Below are 23,795 nucleotides of genomic sequence, written 5' to 3' on the forward strand. Positions count from 1 at the left end.
TGAACTATTTGAGAGGGTATCAACAAACTGCATCTGACCTATCGACCTCTGCAGTGTAAGATATGTGTCTGCCTTCTTGTGCATTTCAGACGTCACCTTTAACTGGAGAGAGAGAGAGAGAGAGAGAGAGAGAGAGAGAGAGAGAGAGAGAGAGAGAGAGAGAGAGAGAGAGCGACCTTGGGGGATGCAAGGATGTGTGGGGGAGGACTTTGGGATTTTGTGTGTATGCCAGTGTGTTTAACTGTAGTGGTGGTGGTGGTGGTGGTGGTGGTAGTAGTAGTAGTAGTAGTAGTAGGAAGAGGAGGAGGTGGAGGAGGACTTTGTGAGGGAAGGAGAGGAGAGGTTAAGAGGTGTTCTTACCTAATTCTTACCTAATTGTATCTTTACAGGAATGAGTCAAGCTCGTACTGTCCCGTGTCTTAAACCATATTTATCGTAAATGTCCTTAAATTTGTGGATTGTTTTGGCACACACTATTTCTTTCGGTAATGCATTCCATTGATCAATTGCTCTGTTTGGGAAACTGAATTTCCTTACGTCTTTATCACCTCTCTTCTTATGCAGTTTTTTGCAGTGTCCTCTTGCTGATGCTTCCCCATACGTTAAGTAATCATTTATGTTCTCCTTCCCTGATATGCATTTATATAGCATTATCATGTCACCTTTTTTCCTTCTCTCCTGTAGTGTTGGTAGATTCAGTTTATTTAGTCTTTCTTCGTAGCTTAGGTCCCTTAAGCTTGGTATCCATCTTGTAGCCGCCCTTTGAACTTTTTCAATCTTGTCTATGTGTTTTTTGAGATGAGGACTCCAGACTACTGATGCATACTCCAGGGTTGGTCTAATGAATGATGTTATTATCCTTCTTAGCATGTCTTCATTTATGTATGTGAATGCTATTCTCATATTTGCAAGCAGTGTATACATGTTCCGTACCTTCTCGCTGATGTGGTCAGCCGGAGATAGTCTGTTATTGATAATCACACCTAGGTCTTTCTCTCTTTCTGATATGTATAGGGTTTTATTTCCTAACTTATAATCCCAATCAGTTCTTTTTCCACTTTTACCAAACTTGATTACATGACACTTGTCCACATTGAATTCCATTTGCCATGTACTACTCCATTCATGAAGTTTATTTAATTCTTCTTGTAGCTCTTTACAAGAGTCTGTGTTAGTAATTCTCCTTTGTATTTTTGCATCATCTGCAAACATATTCAGATAGCTCTCATATCCAGTGTTACTGTTTATATAATTTATATACACTAAAAACATGATTGGTGCCAGCACTGAGCCCTGTGGTACTCCACTAGTCACTTCTTTCCATGATGAGTAGTTTCCCCTTTGTACTGTTCTCATTTCTCTTTTTCTGAGAAAATCTTGCATCCAACAAAACAGTTTGCCTCGAATTCCTCCTTGATGGTACAGTTTCCATAAAAGTCTTTGGTGTGGTACTGTGTCAAAAGCTTTCTTGAAATCTAAATAGATACTGTCCACCCATCCTTCTCTTTCCTGTATTGTGTCTGTTACTCTTTCATAGTAGCTGAACAGATTAGTAACACATGATTTTCCTTTTTTGAAACCAAACTGTCTTTCTGTTATCATATTGTGCTCTTCTAGATGATTTACCCAAGCTTTTCTTATAAGCTTTTCTAATACCTTGCTTACAACACTGGTCAGTGATACTGGTCGGTAGTTGAGTGGATTTTGTCTACTCCCTTTCTTGAATAAGGGGACAATGTTTGCTTTCTTCCAAATATCAGGTAGTTTACCTTGACTCAAGGATTTCTTGAAAATAAAAATAATGGTTTACTTAACTCCTTTTCACATTCTCGTAGCACCCAACATGAAATTTCATCAGGACCATTTCCTTTTCCTCTGTCTAATTTACTTAACTCCTCCTGTATTACTTTTTCTGGTATTTGTATATCTGGTAGTATCTGCGGGCATGCATGTTCCACATAGTCCCTCTCAAAATTTTTTTCTTGTGTAAAAACTAATTGGAAATTCTTATTTAGTGCTTCACAAAATATCCTTCTCTTGTGTATAGGTGATCCCCTCATCCGTAATGGATTGTATTTTATCTTTTACTTTGGTTTTGCTTCTGATGTAGCTGTAAAATAGCTACGGCTGATCATTGCTATTATTTATGATATCCTCCTCAAACTGTTTTTGAGCTTCCCTCCTTATTCTTGTATAATCGTTTCTTGCCTGTTTATAGTTGTTATATGCCCTTTCACTATTGTGTCTTCTGTATCTATTCCACAACAAATCTCTTCTTTGTTTTCTTTTTTTACATTCTATATTGAATCATTTCTTTATTTTCTTTTCTGCTTCTTTGTGCTGTGTGTGTGTGTGTGTGTGTGTGTGTGTGTGTGTGTGTGTGTGCCTTTTTCTTTGACATGCTTATGTATTTGTAGAGGGGAAGTGCTTGTGCGTTGGGGGGAGGTGGGAGGGCAGTGTTTTGTCTATGTGGGTGTTGGGAGCGGTGTATATGTACATGTACGTGAGTATATTCCGTGTTTACAGTACGTGTGTGTGGGGAGGAGGATGTAGGTGTGCGTTGGTGGATGGGTGGGTGTGTTCCGTGTTTACTGGATGTGTGTGTGTGTGTGTGTGTGTGTGTGTGTGTGTGTGTGTGTGTATGTGTGTGTGTGTGTGTATGCATGTTGTGTGGTGGGTGGGTGTGTTCCGTGTTTACTGGACGTGTGTGTGTATGATGTTGTGTGGTGGGTGGGTGTGTTCCGTGTTCATTGGATGTATGTATGTATGATGTTGTGTGGTGGGTGGGTGTGTTCCGTGTTTACTGGATGTGTGTGTGTATGCATGTTGTGTGTTCTGTGTACAGGTGTTTGTGGGCAAGTATCTGCCTTAGAAGGAACACAATACCCACCAGTTAGTGGTCACGTTTTTACCGTATGGCTAGTGAAGGTGGTGAGGGTGGCGCCGGGGAGACGCTAGGGAACAGCCGTGTAGGGGCGGCGCGACGAGAGAAGCTCGAGAGGAAATGCCATCTGCTGGGCGTCCCGCCAAAACCTGCCGCGTCACCTATCCTAAATACTCGAACTTAGCTCTGCATCTGGTAGACAGTCTCCAAACAATTTGTGATGATAGTAAACTGTTATGGTGCCTTGTTTATCGCAGAAATCAGGTTAGCATCTTTTATACGAGCCTAGACGTGTACTGTCGTGCTAACTCATCTCTGATTTTGAGAAATGGTGGGTCACTTTTTTTTTTTTTTTTTTTTTTTTTTTTTTTGTTATAGTCACTTGCAACTGTTGTGGTTAGTTGTACCGGTGCCACGAGAATATGAGAAAAAAGTTTTAATGTCCACATTTCAATTTTTCTTGGCCAAGGCAAATAGTTACCTGTATTGCATTGTCCGCAAGTTCATACGGTGCTATATAACCCTTTACACTTCTAAAGAAAGGAAGCGATTTTGGTGGAATTAGTAAAGATGTCAGACCATGTCTTCATACTGTAATTTAGTTAAGCAAAACCATAGTGGTCCTTCAGGCCTTACGTAATGTAAGGTTAACATGAAGTTTAGTTAGAAATAATAACTCTCCAGTCACACTGAATTCAATAGTTTACGATTTTAAAATTTCTCAGCATTACACATTATCTTCATAGTTAGTGTACGGTGGCATCAGGTCAGCATCTTTATCCTGAACTGGGAAATTGGCTATATTAAGGAAGGAAAAAGGTGTAACCAGCCTCACACATGTTGCCATATATGCCTAAATGTTGCTGGGGAATTACGGAGACAAAACATAGTAGGAAAAGTGTGTGTGTGTGTAGGGAGGGGAGGTTAGTTGTCCTTGCTGCAGGCAAAGGTTGGGGAGATTACGGTATTTGCATCATTCAGCTCAGGTTGACGCGGGTAAGGGGATTAGCTACTGTAAATTGTGGGGTTAGTTTAGGTGAGATAAAGTATGCTAAGGTAAGATTATGGGATTAGGCTAGATTAAGTTGGATTGTTTACGGGGTTAGGTTAGATCAGATGAGGTAATTGGAGGTTAGCGAGTTAGGTTAACTTAGCTGTTCCTAGTTTCGATATGGTGATAGGAGGTTATGGGATGAAATAAGATTATTGCGACGTTAGGTTAGGTTACAGGATTACTTTAGGTCATGTGAATTGAACCACATTTGGTTAGGTTAGGTTAGGCTTGTTAGGTTAGATGAGGTAGGTTAGGTAAAGGCGTTTACTTGTGCGATGTTGTGAAGCGTTTGCTCTTGTAGACACTTGATTACTTGTCTGTGCAGCCACACAAGGTTAGTTAGATTTGGTTAGGTTTGGTGGAGTGAGATGAGGTTTGGTTAGGTTTGGTGAAGTGAGTCATGACGCGTAAACTTTTACAAACACTTGATTATTGACCTGTACCCGTATATCCACACGAGGGTAGGATATAGTGTTTACATCGTCACTTGTCATTGCAGTAGGGTGATGTTGGACGATGACGAGAAATTAAGATATGAGAAGGAGAGAAAATATGAAATTGAAAGAGCTGAAGTGATGGAAACGAAGAAAATGAGAGGAGAGGAGGAATAGGAGAAAAACGGAAAAGTACGTTAGAAGTGAAGAACATAGAGAAGGAAAAGAAGGAAGCGAAGAGGAGTAACAGAAAAAATGGAGCCGTAGAAATAAAAAAGAAAGTAGCGGGAGAGAAGAGTGAAGTGGGTAGCAGACGTAAAGAAAAGATCAAAGAGAGAGAGGAAGAGGAAGAGAGATACTCGAAGTGGAGCACAGAAAGAAAGGAAGAGGAGGAGAAGGAGAGGAATGGAAGAAAATGGGCACTAGAAGGAAAAGGAGACGGGAGAGTATAGCTGGAAATGAGGAAAGAGCATAATAAAATCGCGTAGTGATAGCGAGGAAGAACTAAAGAAGTAGTTGTTGTACTGAAGGCGTTAAAGGAAGAGGTGGCAGAAAACAAGGAAGTTGAAATAAACTTTAAGAGTAGAAACCTGGGAAAGAAGATGAGTAAGGCGTTAGTGAAGAACAGGGATGTTGGGGGAAAAGGTGAGTATACTTTACACAAGAAGGAAGTGGCCAATCCACACATGCTGAGGAGCAGGATTTTTAGTGCACGGTTATATATTGATCTCTGTGTCTGTCTGCTGATGCATATCTGTCTACCTGTCTGTCTGTCTATCCATCTGTTCTAATATATATATATATATATATATATATATATATATATATATATATGTATGCATGTATGTATGTATGCATGTATGTACCCTTTTGAGGTCCCAGAGTAATAAAAGACTCCAGCTATCTTGGTTAGCAGTGATAATTTTCACCTTGTTGCAGTAGACTTGGACAGGGTATCGAGGGATGTATATGAAGTACTGACCGCAGCTGTACCATGTGTTTGTTTGTATTGTAGCGACCGACAGCTACACACGTGGATACATGGTGGAGCATCTGTAGTAGACTGTGTTGATAATTGAATGTGTGCAATTAGTATGACCAAGGGACACAATATTTGGTTACAGGCAGGACCATCCATCCTTAATAACCTACCCAATCAGCACCATAACGTCATCTTGATTGTTTTTTTTTTTTTTTTTTTTTTTTTTTTTTTTGCTATCCTCAGGCAGTTACTATCAACCAGGGTTTCTCGTATATTTTCAACTTAGAATTCTCGCGTTGTACAAGTTCGAAATTTTCCTCCCGAACCCTTCACTACGATGGCGTCTCTATACTCCATTTACCTCCAGACGATTTTGATCACCATAGAAAACGCCTTTGATATTGTAGAGATTGCACAGGAAGAGCGTCCATTGGCCATGAACATACGTCACGCCATGAAACTGTCAAAGGAGGGAGGAGGGGGGGCTAAGAAATGTATGGGATGGGACGGAAATTAGGTGGGCGGAGGGGCTGAGTGTTGTAGACATAGTGGTTCAAGTGTAGTAAAGGTTTATTTCGTAATATCCTCCCAGAATGAAAGTGGCGGGGAGGGATGGGGGGTGTGCGTTGGGACAAATGGGTGGGATGAGCCTGACTTATGGTTGGGGGCTGGGAAACGGCTATGAGAGTGTAGTCTTTGAAAATGACTACCATAGGAAGAGTGAGTGTAGTGAATTTTAAAAGTTTTCACCACCACCAAAAACAACAAGACAGTTTGGCGTTTTTTTTTTTTTTTTAAATGTTTGCCTGGTGAGTTCCTCTTTCAAAAAAAAAAAAAAAAAAAAAAAAAAAAAAAAAAAATCACTTTAAAAATCCGTTCATTTCGATACGCCTTAAATCATTAGGACGTAGGTAAAAATCTGTGTGTACGATTTCAGTACGGCGACGTCTTTTTTGGTTTATTCTTGTTAACTGTAGATGAGTTTATTCAGGTAGACTCCGTCACTGCGATAACGTAATATTGTCATTTAATCTTGCCACCTCCACACCATTGTTCATCTTGGAGTAGAACTGTGGTAGGAGAGATGTTGCAAAATGTAAACCCCGTAGGTCTGTCTGTCTGTCATAAGCAAAGCAAAATACCGGATTAAAATGAAAAATAATGGGACTGAAGGTGTTAAGAAAGACCTGTGACCCTGTGACACTGAAGGGGTGACTGGCGGGTGATGAGGTAAAGGTGGTGCTGAAAGGGTTGAGGTGACAGAACGCTGTGTAAATAGCCCAGGTTAGTTTGTGAAGAGCACCCTGTTTGTTGATAGTGTGTGTGTGTGTGTGTGTGTGTGTGTGTGTGTGTGTGTGTGTGTGAGAGAGAGAGAGAGAGAGAGAGAGAGAGAGAGAGAGGATAAAATGATTACAAACAGAAGACGACGAAGAGACAAGATGTAAAACAGGCTGAAAGAAGAGAGAGAGAGGAGGGGGAGGACCTGTCAGTCTGTAAGTCCTATTCTTTCCATCGCTGCAAAGTAGTGACAAAACAAGCGAAGATGTGACAGGAAAGTAGCCATACACTGTTTACGGATATGCACAGAAACAGAAACAGGCATAAGATGAGAAAGGGTGAAGGATGGAAAAGGGGAGAGGATGATGATGGTGATGATGATGATAAGAAGGATGATGATGATTATAAGTAGGATGATGGTGATTATGGTGATCATGATGATGCTTATGATAATAAGTAGGAGGAAAGTGGGTAACAAAAAACGAGAGGTGAAGTGAGGTAAGGTGAGGAGAGGATAAAGGACGAAAAGATAAAGGAACAGAGCATAGAACTGAGAAAGGAAGAGAGAAAAAGAGAGAGAGGAGGGGAGGGGAGAGCTTCTTCGTTCAAAAATGGTGTTGCAGAGTGGTGCTACAAAGCAAGCATTTATGTGCCAGTAAAATAGGCATACATATATAAAGCTTACAGAAATATATCAAGAAAAACGCCATTATATGTAAGGTACAAAGCGAAGAACTGGTACGTAAGGAGAGGAGGAGGAGAAATAAGTCGAGGAGAGGAGAGATGGGAGGAAGAGGAGAATGAAGAAAGAGATCAGAAGTAAGAACGGAAGTAAAAGAAAATCAGATTACGAGGATTAAAAAAATATAAACAAAAGGAGAAGGATAGGCGGAAAGAATGAATAACAAGATGAGATAATAGGAAGAGAAAATTACGAAGAGGAGAGGGAAGAAAATAGTAGGGGGAAGAGAAGGACAAGGGGAGGGGGGAGAGGAAGGAAATGCCAGAGCAGCCTCACGCGTGTCCTCAGCTACCTGATATTCTCTCTCTCTCTCTCTCTCTCTCTCTCTCATACACAAGAGAGAGAATTTTAAACATATGCTTTGGTGTGCATATGCGTGTTCGGATTTTATGTTAATTAAGGTAAGTAGGTAGTCGCGCGTGCATGTGTGTGTATCTTTACAGGAATGAGTCAAGCTCGTACTGTCCCGTGTCTTAAACCATATTTATCGTACGTTTCCTTAAATCTGTGAATTGTTTTGGCACACACTATTTCATTCGGTAGTGCATTCCATTGATCCATTGCTCTGTTTGGGAAACTGAATTTCCTTACGTCTTTATCACCTCTCTTCTTATGCAGTTTTTTGCAGTGTCCTCTTGCTGATGCTTCTCCATATGTTAAGTAATCATTTATGTCTATTTTCTCCTTTCCTGATATGCACTTATATAGCATTATCATGTCACCTCTTTTCCTTCTCTCCTGTAGTGTTGGTAGATTCAGTTTATTTAGTCTTTCTTCGTAGCTTAGGTCCCTTAAGCTTGGTATCCATCTTGTAGCGGCCCTTTTCAATCTTGTCTATATGCTTTTTGAGATAAGGACTCCAGACTACTGATGCATATTCCAGGGTTGGTCTAATGAATGATGTTATTATCCTTCTTAGCATGTCTTCATTTATGTATGTGAATGCTATTCTCATATTTGCAAGCAGTGTATACATGTTCCGTACCTTCTCGCTGATGTGGTCAGCCGGAGATAGTCTGTTATTGATAATCACACCTAGGTCTTTCTCTCTTTCTGATGTGTATAGGGTTTTATTTCCTAACTCATAATCCCAATCAGGTCTTTTTCCACTTTTACCAAACTTGATTACATGACACTTGTCCACATTGAATTCCATTTGCCATGTACTACTCCATTCATGAAGTTTATTTAATTCTTCTTGTAGCTTTGTACAAGAGTTTATGCTGGTAATTCTCCTTTGTATTTTTGCATCATCTGCAAACATATTTAGATAGCTTTCATTTCCAGTGTTACTGTTTATATCATTTATATACACTAAAAACATGATTGGTGCCAGCACTGAACCCTGTGGTACTCCACTAGTCACTTCTTTCCATGATGAGTAGTTTCCTCTTAGTACTGTCCTCATTTCTCTTTTTATGAGAAAGTCTTCCATCCAACAAAACAGTTTGCCTCGAATTCCTCCTTGATGGTACAGTTTCCATAGAAGTCTTTGGTGTGGTACTGTGTCAAAAGCTTTCTTGAAATCTAATTAGATACTGTCCACCCATCCTTCCCTTTCCTGTATTGTGTTTGTTACTCTGTCATAGTAGCTCAACAGATTAGTAACACATGATTTTCCTTTTCTGAAACCAAACTGTCTTTCTGTTATCATACTGTGTTCTTCTAGATGATTTACCCAAGCTTTTCTTATAAGTTTTTCTAATACCTTGCTTACAACACTGGTCAGTGATACTGGTCGGTAGTTGAGAGGATTTTGTCTATTTCCTTTCTTGAATAATGGGACTATATATGCTTTTTTCCAAATACCAGGTAGTTTCCCTTGACTCAAGGATTTCTTGAAAATTAAAAATAATGGTTTACTTAACTCCTTTGCACATTCTCGTAATACCCAACATGAAATTTCATCAGGACCACTTGCTTTTGCTCTGTCTAATCTACTTAACTCCTCCTGTATTACTTTTTTTGCTATTTGTATATCTGGTAGTATGTGTAGACATGCGTGTCCCACATAGTCCCTCTCAAAATTTTTTTTCTTCTGTAAAAACTAATTGGAAATTCTTATTTAGTGCTTCACAAATATCTTTCTCTTGTGTATAAGTGATTCCCTCGTCCGTAATGGATTGTATTATATCTTTTACTTTGGTTTTGCTTCTGATATAGCTGTAAAACAGCTTTGATCACTACTTTTATTTATTATATCCTCCTCAAACTGTTTTGTGTGTGTGTGTGTGTGTGTGTGTGTGTGTGTGTGTGTGTGTGGTCTGTTATATAATTACAGGAGTGAGTCAAGTTCATACTGTCCCATGTATTAAACCGCTATTATCATACACATCCTTAAATTTATGAATAGTTTTGGCACACACTATTTCATCCGGTAGTTCATTGCAGGGAAACTGAATTTCCTGATGTCATTATCGCCTCTCTTGTTATGTAGTTTTTTGCAGTGTCCTCTTGCTGATGCTTCCCCATACGTTATATACTCATGTCTATTTTCTCTTTCCCCGAGATGCATTTATATAGCATAATCATGTCTCCTCTTTTCCTTCTTTCCTGCAGTGTTGCTAGATTCAGTTTTTCTAGTCTTTTTTCGTTGCTTATTTGGTACCCATCTTGTAGCGGCCCTGTGTACTTTTTCAGTCTTATGTGTTTTTTGAGATGAGGATTCCGGGCTACTAATGCATACTCCAGGGTTGGTCTGATGAATGATGTTATTATCTTTCTCAGCATGTCTTCTTTTATAAATGTGAATGTTATTCTCATATTAGCAAGCAGTGTATACAATTTCCGCGCGCGCGCGTGTGTAACAGTAACGTTGTTATTTTTGACTTCATATGCGGTTGTGTGTAGGTGTGTTTATGTTTGTGGTCGTGCGCTGTGGTTTTGTCATGGTCATAAGAACTTAAAAACTGGAGAAAAGGAGAACTGCAGTAGGCCGATTACCCCATATTAGGCAGCTCCTGTTTAGGGGTGAGATATATGACTCAGCAACGAAAATAAGTCAGGGATATTAAAGAATAAGATGATGATGATGATGATGATAAAGAAGAAAAATAAGGCACTCCCCACCCACCATTCCCTCCAGCTGATACTGGCAGGAAATAGTGAGACGAAACACCATTTGGTATAAAACCACAAGCATGAAAATCATTATTATTTGAAAGAACGGAGGGAAAGTATTCAGCCACACGGAACGTGGAAAAACAACTCAAAATAATTCTGCTATGATTGCAGAGAGAGAGAGAGAGAGAGAGAGAGAGTGTGTGTGTGTGTGTGTGTGTGTGTGTGTGACAAAGAATGGGATATTCTTTTGGTCATGCAGTTAATTGGCAGGAACATGCTTGGTTTTCGCATGTGTACACATGTTCACATGCCTGCGTCTACACTCATGCATACACACATTCGTACATACATGCATATTTACATACATATATACATACATACATCTGTTCATACATGCATACATTTGCAAAATGGATGATTTTTATTCTTATTAGCTACTATTAGTTGTTGCCACTTTTCACAGTCATGATGTAGCAACTGCTGTGAGAAACTGTCGAAAATGGCATGGCATTACAACTACCTAACATACTTAAAACCAGTTGTAGCACGAACGATATATTGTGAAAGCTTTTGCGTCTGTTTTGCAGTATTTTGTCCCACCCTATCCTTGTTCCAAGTAAAATACATTGTTCTTAGGTTACAAGCCATTACCTACTGTTATTGCTTATCTCAACATGAAGTTCAGCGTATCATCTACCATTCACATCGCATCAGTATATTATACTCTTAATTTTCAGCCCCTCCCTCTGTGCTAAGGGGTCTTTGTATACGGCATGTGTTAGGAAGGTATGTTGTATGGTAGTGTGGCGTGGGCAGTAAAACATGAGGATATTCGTAGACTCAAACGTACAGAAATGACAGTGATTAAATGGATGTATAGTGCGTCCTTGAATGCGAGGCCTGGGGGTGGGGGATTAGGATTGCGATTGAAGAGTTGAGGGGATGGATAGGACTGCAATTTATTGGTGTTTGGTTATAGGAGGGATAGATTGAGATGGTCTGGGCATGTTGTGAGGCTGGGGCGACAGTTTGGTGCGAAAGGCTAGAAGTGTGAACGTAGGGTATAGGGTTGCGGAAGGCAGACCGAAAAAGACCTGGGACGAGGTCGTAGAGTGTGACCTCAGGAAGAAACCGAACAGGGAGGCTGTCAGAGATCGAGCAACGTGGAAAGCCGCCATTAGGTGACTAAGGCCGAAGCATGCAAGCATGGAGCCTTTGTAAACGATACGATACAGTACGATACAGACATACATACATCTGTCCATTCATGTATGTGTATTTGCATACGTACTTCCTTCACACATACACAGTACACATATGTACTGTACACTACAAATTGGCTACAGTTACTTTCCCTTCAGATATATTGATCTCTACTGCAATCAGTTCTACTTGTGAGGGTATATCTAGTTCTATTTCTTTGACTTTTAGATTTTTCTTAGTATTATAATTCCTCTTTTTCTTAAGTTTCTATTTCTTCTCCATATATTGTGTTCCTCTAAGTTTAGGATATCATTTGATATCCTTGCTGTTAATTTTGTTTCAGTTAGGCATATTATATGTACCGGTAGTTCATTTTCTCTTATATAATTATTCATCTCTAATAATTTAGATACTATTCCATCCACATATGAGTACATCAACTTGATCATCTTATTTATATACTTGTCATGACATGGTTCTACTACCTTCCTCCTTTTTATTCGCTCTTGTTTATGTACCATTTTCGTACCTGCAATCTAGTTACTTTGTAAAAAAAAATGTATTCTCCTCCTCTGATCTTCCCTCATTTTTTGGTTTTGCTTTTCCCTCTTTCAGTAATTCCAGTTCCTCATGAGTTAGGTATCTTTTTATCCATACATTTTTTAACTCTTTTTTCCATAAGTTCTTTGCATTTTTTAGTATCTCCTCCACAGCGTTTACACTCTGGAAGGTTACCTTTAGGGGCCTTGATTTGTTTCTCTCATATTTCCCCAGCCTTTTATGTTCCTCTGTGTCTTTATTACAGATTTCCTCTGATACTTCCTTCAATATGCTAATTACATTTGCCATCTCCTTTTTGTCTCTCGAGATCTTGTTTCTTATTTCTTTTTCATCTATACCAGTGATTGCTGTAGATTTGTTGTTATCTGCTGAATCTCTGACTAATTTAGGATTGTTTTGGATTATTCTTTTCCCTTCCTTTTTAATGATTTTTTCTTCCACCCCTGTTTCTAGTCTTTCTTTACTTTCATTTCAGTGTGTGTGTGTGTGTGTGTGTGTGTGTGTGTGTGTGTGTGTGTGTGTGTGTGTGCGCGCGCGCGCATGAGTATGTGCATGTATGTCCGTTTTTGGACGGTTTCCATAATGTTCATTACTACTGTAAATCTTCACTGTTTCCTCTGAACTATCTCACCCGATTTGAAACTAGACGTGAGCATTAATGTGGCATCGGAAATGAACGAAGTAGAAAAGGAATTATTGTTATTACTGGTACTGTTATTATTATTATTATTATTATTATTATATTATTATTATTATTATTATTATTATTATTATTATTAAGGGAAAAGGGGAAAAAGAAGTGTTTGGTAATCATAGGGGCATTTGTCTTCTTAGTATAATAGGAAAAATGTATGGTAGGATACTTATTGACAGAGTTAGAGAAAGAACAGAGGAATTACTTGGAGAAGAACAGGGAGGCTTTAGGAAGGGAAGAGGTTGTATAGATCAGATATTCATTCTTAGATCTTTAGTGGAAAAGTTTCTAGAGAAGGGAAAGAAGTTGTATGCGGCTTTCATGGATTTGGAGAAAGCATATGACAAGGTGGATAGACGAGGATTGTGGAAAGTATTAAGAATATATGGAGTAGATGGAAAGTTGTTCAATGCTGTGAAGAGTATGTATGACGGTGCTAAGGCTGCAGTGCGTGTGGATGGTGAACTAAGTGATTTTTTCTCTTTGGAGGTTGGGTTGAAACAGGGATGTGTCATGTCTCCATGGTTGGTCAATCTGTTCTTGGATGGGGTAATAAAAGAGGTACAAGGTAGGGTCGTGGATGTTGGAGTGGCCCTGGTGAGAGAGGATAGTGTTTGGAAACTCCCTGTACTGTTGTTTGCAGATGATACTGTGTTGTTGAGTGAAGACGAAGGGGAGCTGCAAGGCTTGGTGGATGAGTTTGAGAGAGTGTGTAAGAAACGGAATCTAAAGGTGAATGTAGGGAAGAGTAAAGTGATGGTCTTTGAGAGAGGTGAAGTCAGTGAATGTACAGCGAGGTTGGATGGTGAGGAATTGGAAAGTGTGAGTACGTTTTAGTACTTGGGTAGTGTGATGAGTAAGGATGGAGGTTTGGAGGGTGAAGTGCTTGAAAGGGTACAGCAGGGAAGAAAGGTTGCTGATTCTTTGAAAGCAGTGATAAGAAACAGGGAAGTGAGCATGGAAGTGAAAAAGTTACTACATGACAGTATTGTGATACCAACTCTAACGTATGGAAGTGAAGCTCGGACGTTGTTGGAAGGACACAAGTCAAGAGTGAGAGCAGTGAAAATGAGTTATTTAAGAGGAGCCTGTGGAGTCACATGGAGAGACAGGCTGACGAATGAGGATATAAAGGAGCGTTGTGGTGTGGATGTGGATGTGATAGGAAGCGTTATGAGGGACACACTGAGGTGGTTTGGCCATGTGGAGAGGATGGAGGGTGAGAGACTGACGAAGAGAGTGTATGTGAGTGAGGTGGTGGGGGGAAGAGGGAGGGGGAGGCCGAGGATGAGATGGAGGGATGGGGTGGAGAGGTATATGAGAGAGGGGTGTGTGTGTTGGGAGCAGGGCAGTGAAATGGCGGGGGACAGGGCGACGTGGAGGCGATTTGTTTGTGGCCACCCCAAACGGGATTGGGGCGTCTGGCAATAGATAGATAGATAGATTATTATCACCATCATCATCAGCATTTTTATTTTGATGATAATTGCTGCTGCTACTACTACTGCTACTACTACTAGTACTACTACTACTACTACCACTACTACTGCTGCTGCTGCTGCTGCCGCCGCTGTTGCTGCTATTACTACTGCTACTTCTACTACTACTACTACTACTACTAAGCCAATTGTTTATTTTTTAGTAATAAGAATTAGTGGATTTCTTGCCGATTGGTTTAATATTTTAGAGTAAGATATTGGTAAGAATATAATTGAGAAGAAGAGGGAGGAGGAGTGGATGCGAAGAGTCAAATATGATTCGAGAAGAAAGGAGGGATAGTATGCGAGGGGAAGATAGAGGAGGAAGAGGATATGATAGAGGAGGAGAGGAAGAAAGGAGAGGAGAGTTTGATAAGAGAAGGGAGAAGGATAAGGAAAAGGGAGAACACATATGTGATGGTAAGGGGAAGATTAAATAGGGGGAAGAGTAGAAGAACAGGGAGGAGGACACAGGTATGATGAGAGGAGGAGGGAAGTAAAAAGGAAAGAGACATATTCTGAAAGGAGGAAGAGGAGTTAAGAGACAGCAATGACAGAGGATGGAGAAGGAACAGGCTGACTGGAGAGAAATAAAAAGCTGTGAGGCACGGTCGGAATGTGGAGTGTGTTGGAGTGAAGTGGTTAAGTTACACCATGGTATCAGCCCTCTCTTTCCTCTCACTGCAGGCCGGAAGTGACAGAGAGAGAGAGAGAGAGTACAAAGGAAAGCAAACAGCAACAGACCCTATGATCCTTTCGAGGCTGTTTGGCACAGAGTAGACTATGACTACGAGATCTAATTCTACATGCTGAAGGATAAGGATAGTAAAGCAAGAAGGCTCCCCCCGCCTCCAGTTGAAACTGGCCGGAAAAAAAAAAAAAAATTAGAAAAAACACCATGCAGCAAGGAAAAACTGACATGGAATTTTCATAGGAAAGACAGAGGGAAAAGCTACAGTCTGTAATATTTTTTCTATAAGCTGCCAGTTTAAATAACCTGAGAGAGAGAGAGGGGAGGGGGATTGGGGGAAGAGTGTGAAGTGTCAGTTTTTGTTGCCCCAATCTTGCCCGAGAACACGATGACAGCAGTCGAATTTACATCTAGGTTTCCATTTATACTTCTTGGTGAATAAGGAACAAGGGGAAAACAGTGTTTGTCCAACGGTCTGAGTAGCCAAGGAATCGAACTTGGATTCTTCCAGCTACAAGTTGTATGTGTTGACCAGTGCAACATGTGCCTCTTCCAAGGATGTGCGTGAAAGGAAAGGATGAATGGAAGAAAGGGAGAAGAGCATGAAAGTGGAATTATTTATAAAAGATCCTAACAGTTTGTTTACATTTAAAAAAACATCTCCATAACAGATTTTTGTTATCACAGACCGTTATATTTACCATATTTTGTCACATCAGTGTTCAGTATAACTTGATTGTGAAGTGTTTGGTTGCTGTAGGATTAAAATTATGAACAAGTAATTGTATATGTTTAGGAAGGTTTATGAATATGGCCCCGGAATAACAGGGTGTGGCCACACTTGCTCCAAACATGTGATTGACAAAAGGAAAAGAGCCTCAGAGGTCCATCCAACGTTCAGACTCGGATATTGTATAAGCTTTAACGCAGTGCTTTGTTTCATCTTGTCGATCACATGTTTCGAAGAAGTGTGGCCGCACCCTTAGCGAATCACGTCAGTATTCAGTCCGTCCAAGCATTAAATCACACTCACGTTGGTATTTGTGTCGTGAGTCTTTGTGAGCATATTTTCATGTTCCGTGATCGGCATATTAACCTCTCAGTCCCAGGACGTCTTTACAGTATATTCTTGGTAACATTATAGGCCTTTATGACTGGGAGACACATTCGGGCTGAAAACATTAGCGGCAGCATTAGAAGCAGACTCTGTTAACTTTGACCATACACGTCCATTTTATTTATTGTTGCTAACACCACATGATTTTATTCAGAAAATAAATAATTGGACTAAAAAAGTGAATGTTTTATTTTTCTTAATGTCTGGCGATTTTATTTAGTTTGAACAGAAATAGTTGGACTGAAGGATAATTGTATTAACTCCTAAAACGCGGGGCGTCGCGTTTGCGACGCTTGCCGAAAAGTACATAACGGCGGAGTGTCGCGTTTGCGATTCAAGTTAATTTTGAATAAACGCGGGCAAGGATGTTCTAGCTGGTATTGTCTATGAGTACCACCACCCTTTAGCTACAATTAGCATACTTTACCTTTGTACTACTGACCTCCGTTGTTGCCAAGTATCGCGTTTTTCCCCCCTCCCCCCCACCACGGCCCGGCCAGCCTGGCTGTGATACATGGCAGCGCTCTGACTGCTCAGAACTGTAAATCTGCACTCTCCTCTCACAAGCAGTTTATGCTAATAGGAAACGCTTGTTTCCCCAGTTGTAACACTAGCTTTTTTTCGCGCGGTTTCCCCTTGTTTAGCGTCAGTTTACTGCAGGCTTTCAAAGTGACATTATGGCGAGTTCTAGCTCTTCCAAGTCAGTGTGAGTGGCCGACAGGAACGAGAATAAAGTGAAGGGCATAAGGCAGAATAAAAAGTGCGCTGCGGTGATCTTTTGGGAAGTAATATGATTGAAAATAATGTAGTATACGTGTTTTTAGCTGTGAAAATGGAAATGTTTGTTGAGTGACGGAAAGACCGCCGCCACGCTGCATGTCGGCCGTACGCTTCATTGATTTTAGCCTTATTTTCAGTGCTTATTGTACAAATACGGATTCCAAACTACCTGTACGTTGTAGTATAAAGTTTACTGTGACAGAATGGGGCTGTGGTAGAGGGGAAACCGGGTTGCTGGAGGTGTGAAAGTGAAGATTTTGTTACCCAACTTTTGCAAGTCTCCACAAGTCCTTGGGTAGTCCACGAAGGCTCAACACCTGTCTCTGGAGAAAGCTGAATGTAAGTACTATCTGCCATACCAAGTATAATGTTCTAGGGTTCTCTGATTTTTGGCTAATATTTTCCTACAGGTACTCAGAACGCGATCGAACGCCGCCACCCGGGGGGGGGGCGGCTGTCGATGGCCGCGTATTAGGGGTTAAGGGCTATTTCACATCATTGGCTGTGATGTTGTGATCCGAAGTTGTTCCCTTGCATCCTCCACTGACATGCATTAACCCTTTCAGCCCGAGAACGTCATATATATATGTTATGCTGGATGTTTTTGGACCGACTTCTCGTTCTAAAGACACCAGTGACTGAACAGGGTCCTCTTTCTAGACCGGAAATAGAACACTTACAAAGGAACAGGGCATAAAAACTCGGTAAGACACTTTAACACATATACTGTATTGCCTTAGTCCAACTTCCTTACAATATAAATACAATGGTACACTGAATGTGGATGGGGTATAGTGACAGGTCAGTTAATACTGGTACAATATATCACATGGGCACTGTGCTTACACCTGAGTTACTACACAAGAGAATATCACATAGGTATGGTGACACTGTTCATACACTCGGTCTCTTTGGACTATGTGGTATGTTGGTCTCTTGGCCAAGCACTAGTATATTACTTTGGTTCTAGGGCGCTTAGGCATTAACACAGCACTCTGGATAAACTGGAATAGAGACACTTTATGGGTGGTGTTTCTGTCTCACTGTTTCTATACCACATACAGTCACTGTCATTATTAAGTCTCTTGCATGACACTGGGGTCTTGAGGCGTCATCACTGGGCTGCTGAGGTCTGGGCTTAGCTGAGGTGGTGCCCCGGGGTTGGAGGGAGCCCTACTAGGGAGCCCATGTCTATGAGGTTGGCTGAGGTGGGGAAAAGGGGGCCGAAGGCGGAGCTGTGGCGGGAGTAAAAATGTGAGTAGAGGCAGGATCTGGCCACTCCTGTGTCAACTAATAGTCTTGCCTTGACCCCATATTTATGTGAAGTGTCCCCTGCCACTATGGGGAGGTGCAGGGGCAGACCTAAAAATCCATCTGCTGTACGGTACCTTCCTCATCGGGCTCTACTTCCCCTGGGTCTGTACAAGAGAGAGGTGGAGCATCATCTTCCGGTGCGTCGTCATCCAAAGTTGATACCATCCGGTGCCCTTGTGGGGCTGACCTGCGTCCTGTGGCTTTCAGCTGCTGGCGTATGTCATGCAGAGGCCAGCTGCGACTGCAGGAAGTAAATTCCCACGGGTTTATAGATATCAAGTTGGAGTTTTCTCTGGGGTTGGGGCGTCTCTTTGGAGGGTGTGCCCTGGGTATGGCAGGTGACGGCTCCGTAGTGGGTTGTGGTGGGGGAGTTCATTGCTTTTGCGGTGCCGCCTTGTTTGTGGGAAACTTACTGACTGCATTTATTGGTTGAGGTGTGGGGTGGGCAGCGAGGAGGCGTCGTACAAGCTGCAGGTCTTGGTCCATGTCTCCCGATGGATCATAAATTGTTAAGTGTTCCCTGACTGTGCTCGGGATGATCCTCAGCAGGATATTAAAATATATGTTGATCCCGAGTGGCTGTGCTGGCTTCGGGATAGGCGGCGGTGACGAGTCGCCGTGCCTGGATGAACGTGTCATCGAGGCTACCATCGTATGTGAGGGCGTCTAGTTGTGAGAGAGTGACAACTCTGCCCAAGGAAGGTGTAACTGCCTGTTTCACGATATGTGAGAATTGGTCCCAGTTTAGTTTGGGGACAATTTTTGTGGCTGTGGTTGCCACGATTTTGCCCAGATGAGGCAGTGTGACGGCAATTTTCTTCCTGTTGTTTTCATACCCTTTGTCTAATATGGGTTTTACCATATTCAAGTACTGTACACATCAATGTCGTATTGTTCGGGATTGAACTTTGGCAATTGGATATGTGGTTTGGCCGCCATTGTGCTAGATTTCTCTATTTGTTCCTCCGTATTCTGATTGGATCCAGAACCACCGCATGCCACCAGCGTTATGCTGGATGTTTTTAGACCGACTTCTCGTTTTAAAGACACCAGTGACTGAACAGGGTCCTCTTTCTAGACCGGAAATAGAACACTTACAAAGGAACAGGGCATAAAAACTCGGTAAGACACTTTAACACATATACTGTATTGCCTTAGTCCAACTTCCTTACAATATAAATACAATGGTACACTGAATGTGGATGGGGTATAGTGACAGGTCAGTTAATACTGGTACAATATATCACATGGGCACTGTGCTTACACCTGAGTTACTACACAAGAGAATATCACATAGGTATGGTGACACTGTTCATACACTCGGTCTCTTTGGACTATGTGGTATGTTGGTCTCTTGGCCAAGCACTAGTATATTACTTTGGTTCTAGGGCGCTTAGGCATTAACACAGCACTCTGGATAAACTGGAATAGAGACACTTTATGGGTGGTGTTTCTGTCTCACTGTTTCTATACCACATACAGTCACTGTCATTATTAAGTCTCTAGCACGACACTGGGGTCTTGAGGCGTCATCATTGGGCTGCTGAGGTCTGGGCTTAACTGAGGTGGCACCCGGGGGTTGGAGGGAGCCCTGCTAGGGAGCCCTCCTGCAGAAGGCACGGGACAGCTCTCGAGGGCGTCGTGGCCCGGGCGCATGTCTGTTCTTGGGTGCAAGGAGGCCCTCTCCTGCTCGGGCCTCGACCTGGTGAGGTGCCCTCGGAACTGGGGCCAAACAGTGTCAGGAGTCGGGCCTGCCGCTTCTTGCTCCTGGCAGAGGGCTGACGTTGAGTGGGGCCAGAGCGGTCCTGCCCTGGGGTCCGGGAGCTGGCCCTTGGAGGCCTGGGACTGTGGTCGCCTCTAGGTTGGGGTGCCGTCAGGGGGTTGGCTGCAGCACCTCGCCCTCAGGGCGTCCGTCAGGATCCGGCATCATCCAGGGGCAGGCTGGAGGGCATGAACCCTGCCTTCAGCGACAGGACCTCGCCACCATTCCTGGAACAGCAGCACCTCCGGGGAACCTTACCTGGAGGGAGACAGAAGGACGTCCCATGCAGCTGAGGGGTGGAGAGTGGGCCGTGCAAGGGACCTTCTCCTCCGGGAGAACCCTCGGGACTGTGGACGAAGGGCGTACAGTGGCCATCCCTTCCCCGACGCGTACAGTGGCCGTCATCGCGGTTCCACGGCCCCTTGGGGTAGCAGCAGAAGGACATACAGTGGCCGTTCCTTCCCTGGTGCATACAGTGGCCGTCACCACAGGGCTGCTTCCGAAGGAGGAAGAGGCAGAAGAGGGACGTACAGTGGTCGTTCCCTCCCTGGCGCATACAGTGGCCATCGCCGCGGGTCTGCCTGCCCAACGGGAAGTAGCTGAGGGACGTACAATGGCCATTCCCTCCCCAGTATGTACAGTGGCCGTTACCGCAGTGCTACTCCTGTAGAAGGAGGAGGAGGTGGTAGAGGGATGTACAGTGGCCGTTCTCTCCCCAGCGCGTACAGTGGCCGTTGTTGTGGTTCCTCTCCTCCTGCCTTTGCCTGTCGGTGTGGGTACAGTGGCCGTCACACCGAGGCGGGCTCCAGATGTGGCTGCAGCAGAAGGACATACAGTGGCCGTTCCTTCCCTGATACATACAGTGGCTGTCGTCGCAGGGCTGCAGCAGGAGGCAGCTGAGGGACATGCAGTGGCCGTTCCCTCCCCGGTACGTACAGTCCCTGTTACCGCGGTGCTGCCTGGGACTGTATCTGGAGCAGTCCCACCCCGATCCTGATGAGGACTGGTCCGACTGAGAAGTAGTTTCGCATTCCTGCGACGTCGTGGTTGGGCAGGTTGAGGGGAAGAGGGACACAAGGTCAGGGCGCACCTGAGTCTGTCTCGCTCTGGGCCAGCGTTGCATTCACTTGGCCCACCGTGGTGTCCTCCTGCGGTGGGGGTGGGGCTGCCATAGCGGGGTGGGGGGTCCGGCGGCAGGAGCGCGCATTTTAATGTGGTGTGGGGGAGTGGAGAGAATGTGTGATGTGGGAGAGTGAGTGGTGTGGGAGGGAGAGTGATGTGGGAGGATAAATAGTAATGGAGGAAAAGGTAAATTTTTAACTGTGATTGCACAGTGGGTAACAGGCATACAGTCCAATGTAATTACTTTAAATACCTCATCCTTTGACTGCTAGGATTTCTCTGATCTGAACAGCATTGTCTAGTACATAGGTATTGTATAAACATACCCTTCATTTTGAATGGCAGTGTTTTGTGCGTGAATGGGACAGCTTGTTTACCTCATGGCCACTGTCCAAGCTACACAGTCTCTTGCAGTATCCCAGCCAAGTCCCAGAACCCTGAGATCCCTTTTGAATCTTGCACCAGATGAGTCTGGAATGACAGCAACAACAGCAAAGCAAAAACATGGGAGTTTATCCCATTTTTTTCGTTGGCCTGGATGTAGGGATTCCATGTTGATATCTGTACAGATTGTTTTAGCCTACCAGTTTCCATCACTTTGCAGTTTCTCTCAGTACCCAATCATCCTATTATCTCAGCACATCTCTTTCCAGGAATATTATGTTTTAGTGCAGAATTCATTGCAGAAAGAGTTACTGAGGTAGCATTTGAGCCTATGCACCAGTGTTACAGTCTCTTGATGGTTTCAGGGTTCAGACATACGAGTAATATTCCAGGAGTTGTTTTCCAGGATTCTGATGAAAGATACTGGGTGTTATGTGTCAGGATTGTGATGCAAGATACTGGCTGTAATGTTTTAGGATTTTGATAGAAGAGTCTGGGTGTTATGTTTCAGGATTCTGATGTAAGATTTTGGATGTTCTGTTTCAGGGTTCAAATGTAAGAGTCTAGGCGCTATGTTTCAGAGTTTTTATGTAAGATTCTGGGTGTTCTGTTTCAGGGTTGTAATGTAAGATTGTGGGTGTCTGTTTCAGGGTTGTAATGTAAGATTGTGGGTGTTCTGTTTCAGGGTTCTAATGTAAGATTGTGGGTGTTCTATTTCAGGATTTTGTTATAAGATTCTGGGTGTTATGTTTCCAGATTCTGTTGTAAGATTATGGGTGTCATGTTTCAGGATTTTGATATAAGATTCAGGGTGTTATGTTTCAGGACTCAGTGTAAGATTCTGGGCATTATGTTTTGGGGGCCAAATGTAATATTCTGGGTGTTATATTTCAGGACCCTGTGTAAGATTTTGGGCATTATGTTTCAGGGGTCAGATGTAAGGTTCTGGGTGTTATGTTTCAGGGGTCAGATGTAAGGTTCTGGGTGTTATGTTTCAGGGGTCAGATGTAAAGTTCTGGGTGTTATGTTTCAGGGGTCAGATGCAATGTAAGGTTCTGGGTGTTATGTTTCAGGGGTCAGATGTAAGGTTCTGGGTGTTATGTTTCAGGGGTCAGATGTAAGGTTCTGGGTGTTATGTTTCAGGGGTCAGATGCAATGTAAGGTTCTGGGTGTTATGTTTCAGGGGTCAGATGTAAGGTTCTGGGTGTTATGTTTCAGGGGTCAGATGTGAGATTCTGGGTGTTATGTTTCAGGGGTCAGATGCAATGTAAGGTTCTGGGTGTTATGTTTCAGGGGTCAGATGCAATGTAAGGTTCTGGGTGTTATGTTTCAGGGGTCAGATGTAAGGTTCTGGGTGTTATGTTTCAGGGTTCTGGTGTGAGATGCTAGGTGTTGGAGACTTTTACTATGAGGTTGGTGTGCAGGTGGTGGAGCTGTGTGTGGCCACCAGTCACCGTAACGGCGGTGTCCTGTCCCTAGAGGAAGTCCAGCGCCGCCTCAACACACGTCGTCGCCATGACAACCACATCTCCAGGTACTAATTACCAGTATACTCAGCCTTTACTGTCTTAATGCCATTAGGCTCCCTCTCTCTGTATAGTGGTAGGTGAGGGCACTCACCATCCATTCGCTCAATTTAGTGTGCTTTGGGTGTCTGCCCTTTCCTCTCTTCCATCCTTCCTGTCTTTCTTTTCTTCATTCTTACCGTGAGAGTGGGGCTGCGACAGGGATGTGTGATGTCGCCTTGGTTGTTTAATATTTACATGGATGGTGTTGTAGGGAGGTGAATGCAAGAGTTTTGGGTGGAGGTCTGAGTCTGGTGAATGTTGATGGTGGAGAGTGGAATCTGAAGCAGCTTCTGTTTGCAGATGATACTGCACTGGTGGCTGATTCAGAGGAGAGATTGGGACAGTTGGCAGAGGAGTTTGGAAGGGTGTGTGAAAGGAGGAAATTGAAAGTAAATGAGAATAAGAGTAAAGTGAAGTGTATGAGGTTGGTAGATGGTAGGGGGATGAATATAGTTTTGGAATGGCGAGTTGCTTGAGGAGGTAGAGTGTTTTAAATATCTAGGGTCACATGTTGCTGTGGATGGAAGAATAGATGCAGAGGTGAAGTTTAGAATAAATGAGGTAGGAAAGGTGCTGGGAGGAATGAAAAAAGTGTTTAGATGTCATTCGCTTAGAATGGATGTAAAGAGAAGGCTGTATGAGGGTGTTGTGGTACCGACTGCGTTATATGGGGCTGAAACATGG

General features: G+C 42.8%; 1 protein-coding gene across 2 annotated transcripts in view; it reads left to right on the top strand.

Moving 5' to 3' along the window:
- lsn (vacuolar-sorting protein SNF8) overlaps nt 1-23,795 on the top strand; it is a 136,655-nt gene that overhangs the window by 104,505 nt on the left and 8,355 nt on the right. For both annotated transcript variants that reach the window (XM_080277721.1, XM_080277720.1), the window contains exon 4: nt 22,912-23,077. In XM_080277721.1, coding sequence (XP_080133847.1) covers nt 22,912-23,077 — 166 coding nt within the window. The remainder of the gene's footprint in view (nt 1-22,911; nt 23,078-23,795) is intronic.

The sequence above is a fragment of the Coenobita brevimanus genome, chromosome 71, assembly GCF_032717465.1.
Source record: "Coenobita brevimanus isolate Jiangsu-jjx chromosome 71, ASM3271746v2, whole genome shotgun sequence".
Lineage (NCBI taxonomy): Eukaryota > Metazoa > Arthropoda > Malacostraca > Decapoda > Coenobitidae > Coenobita > Coenobita brevimanus.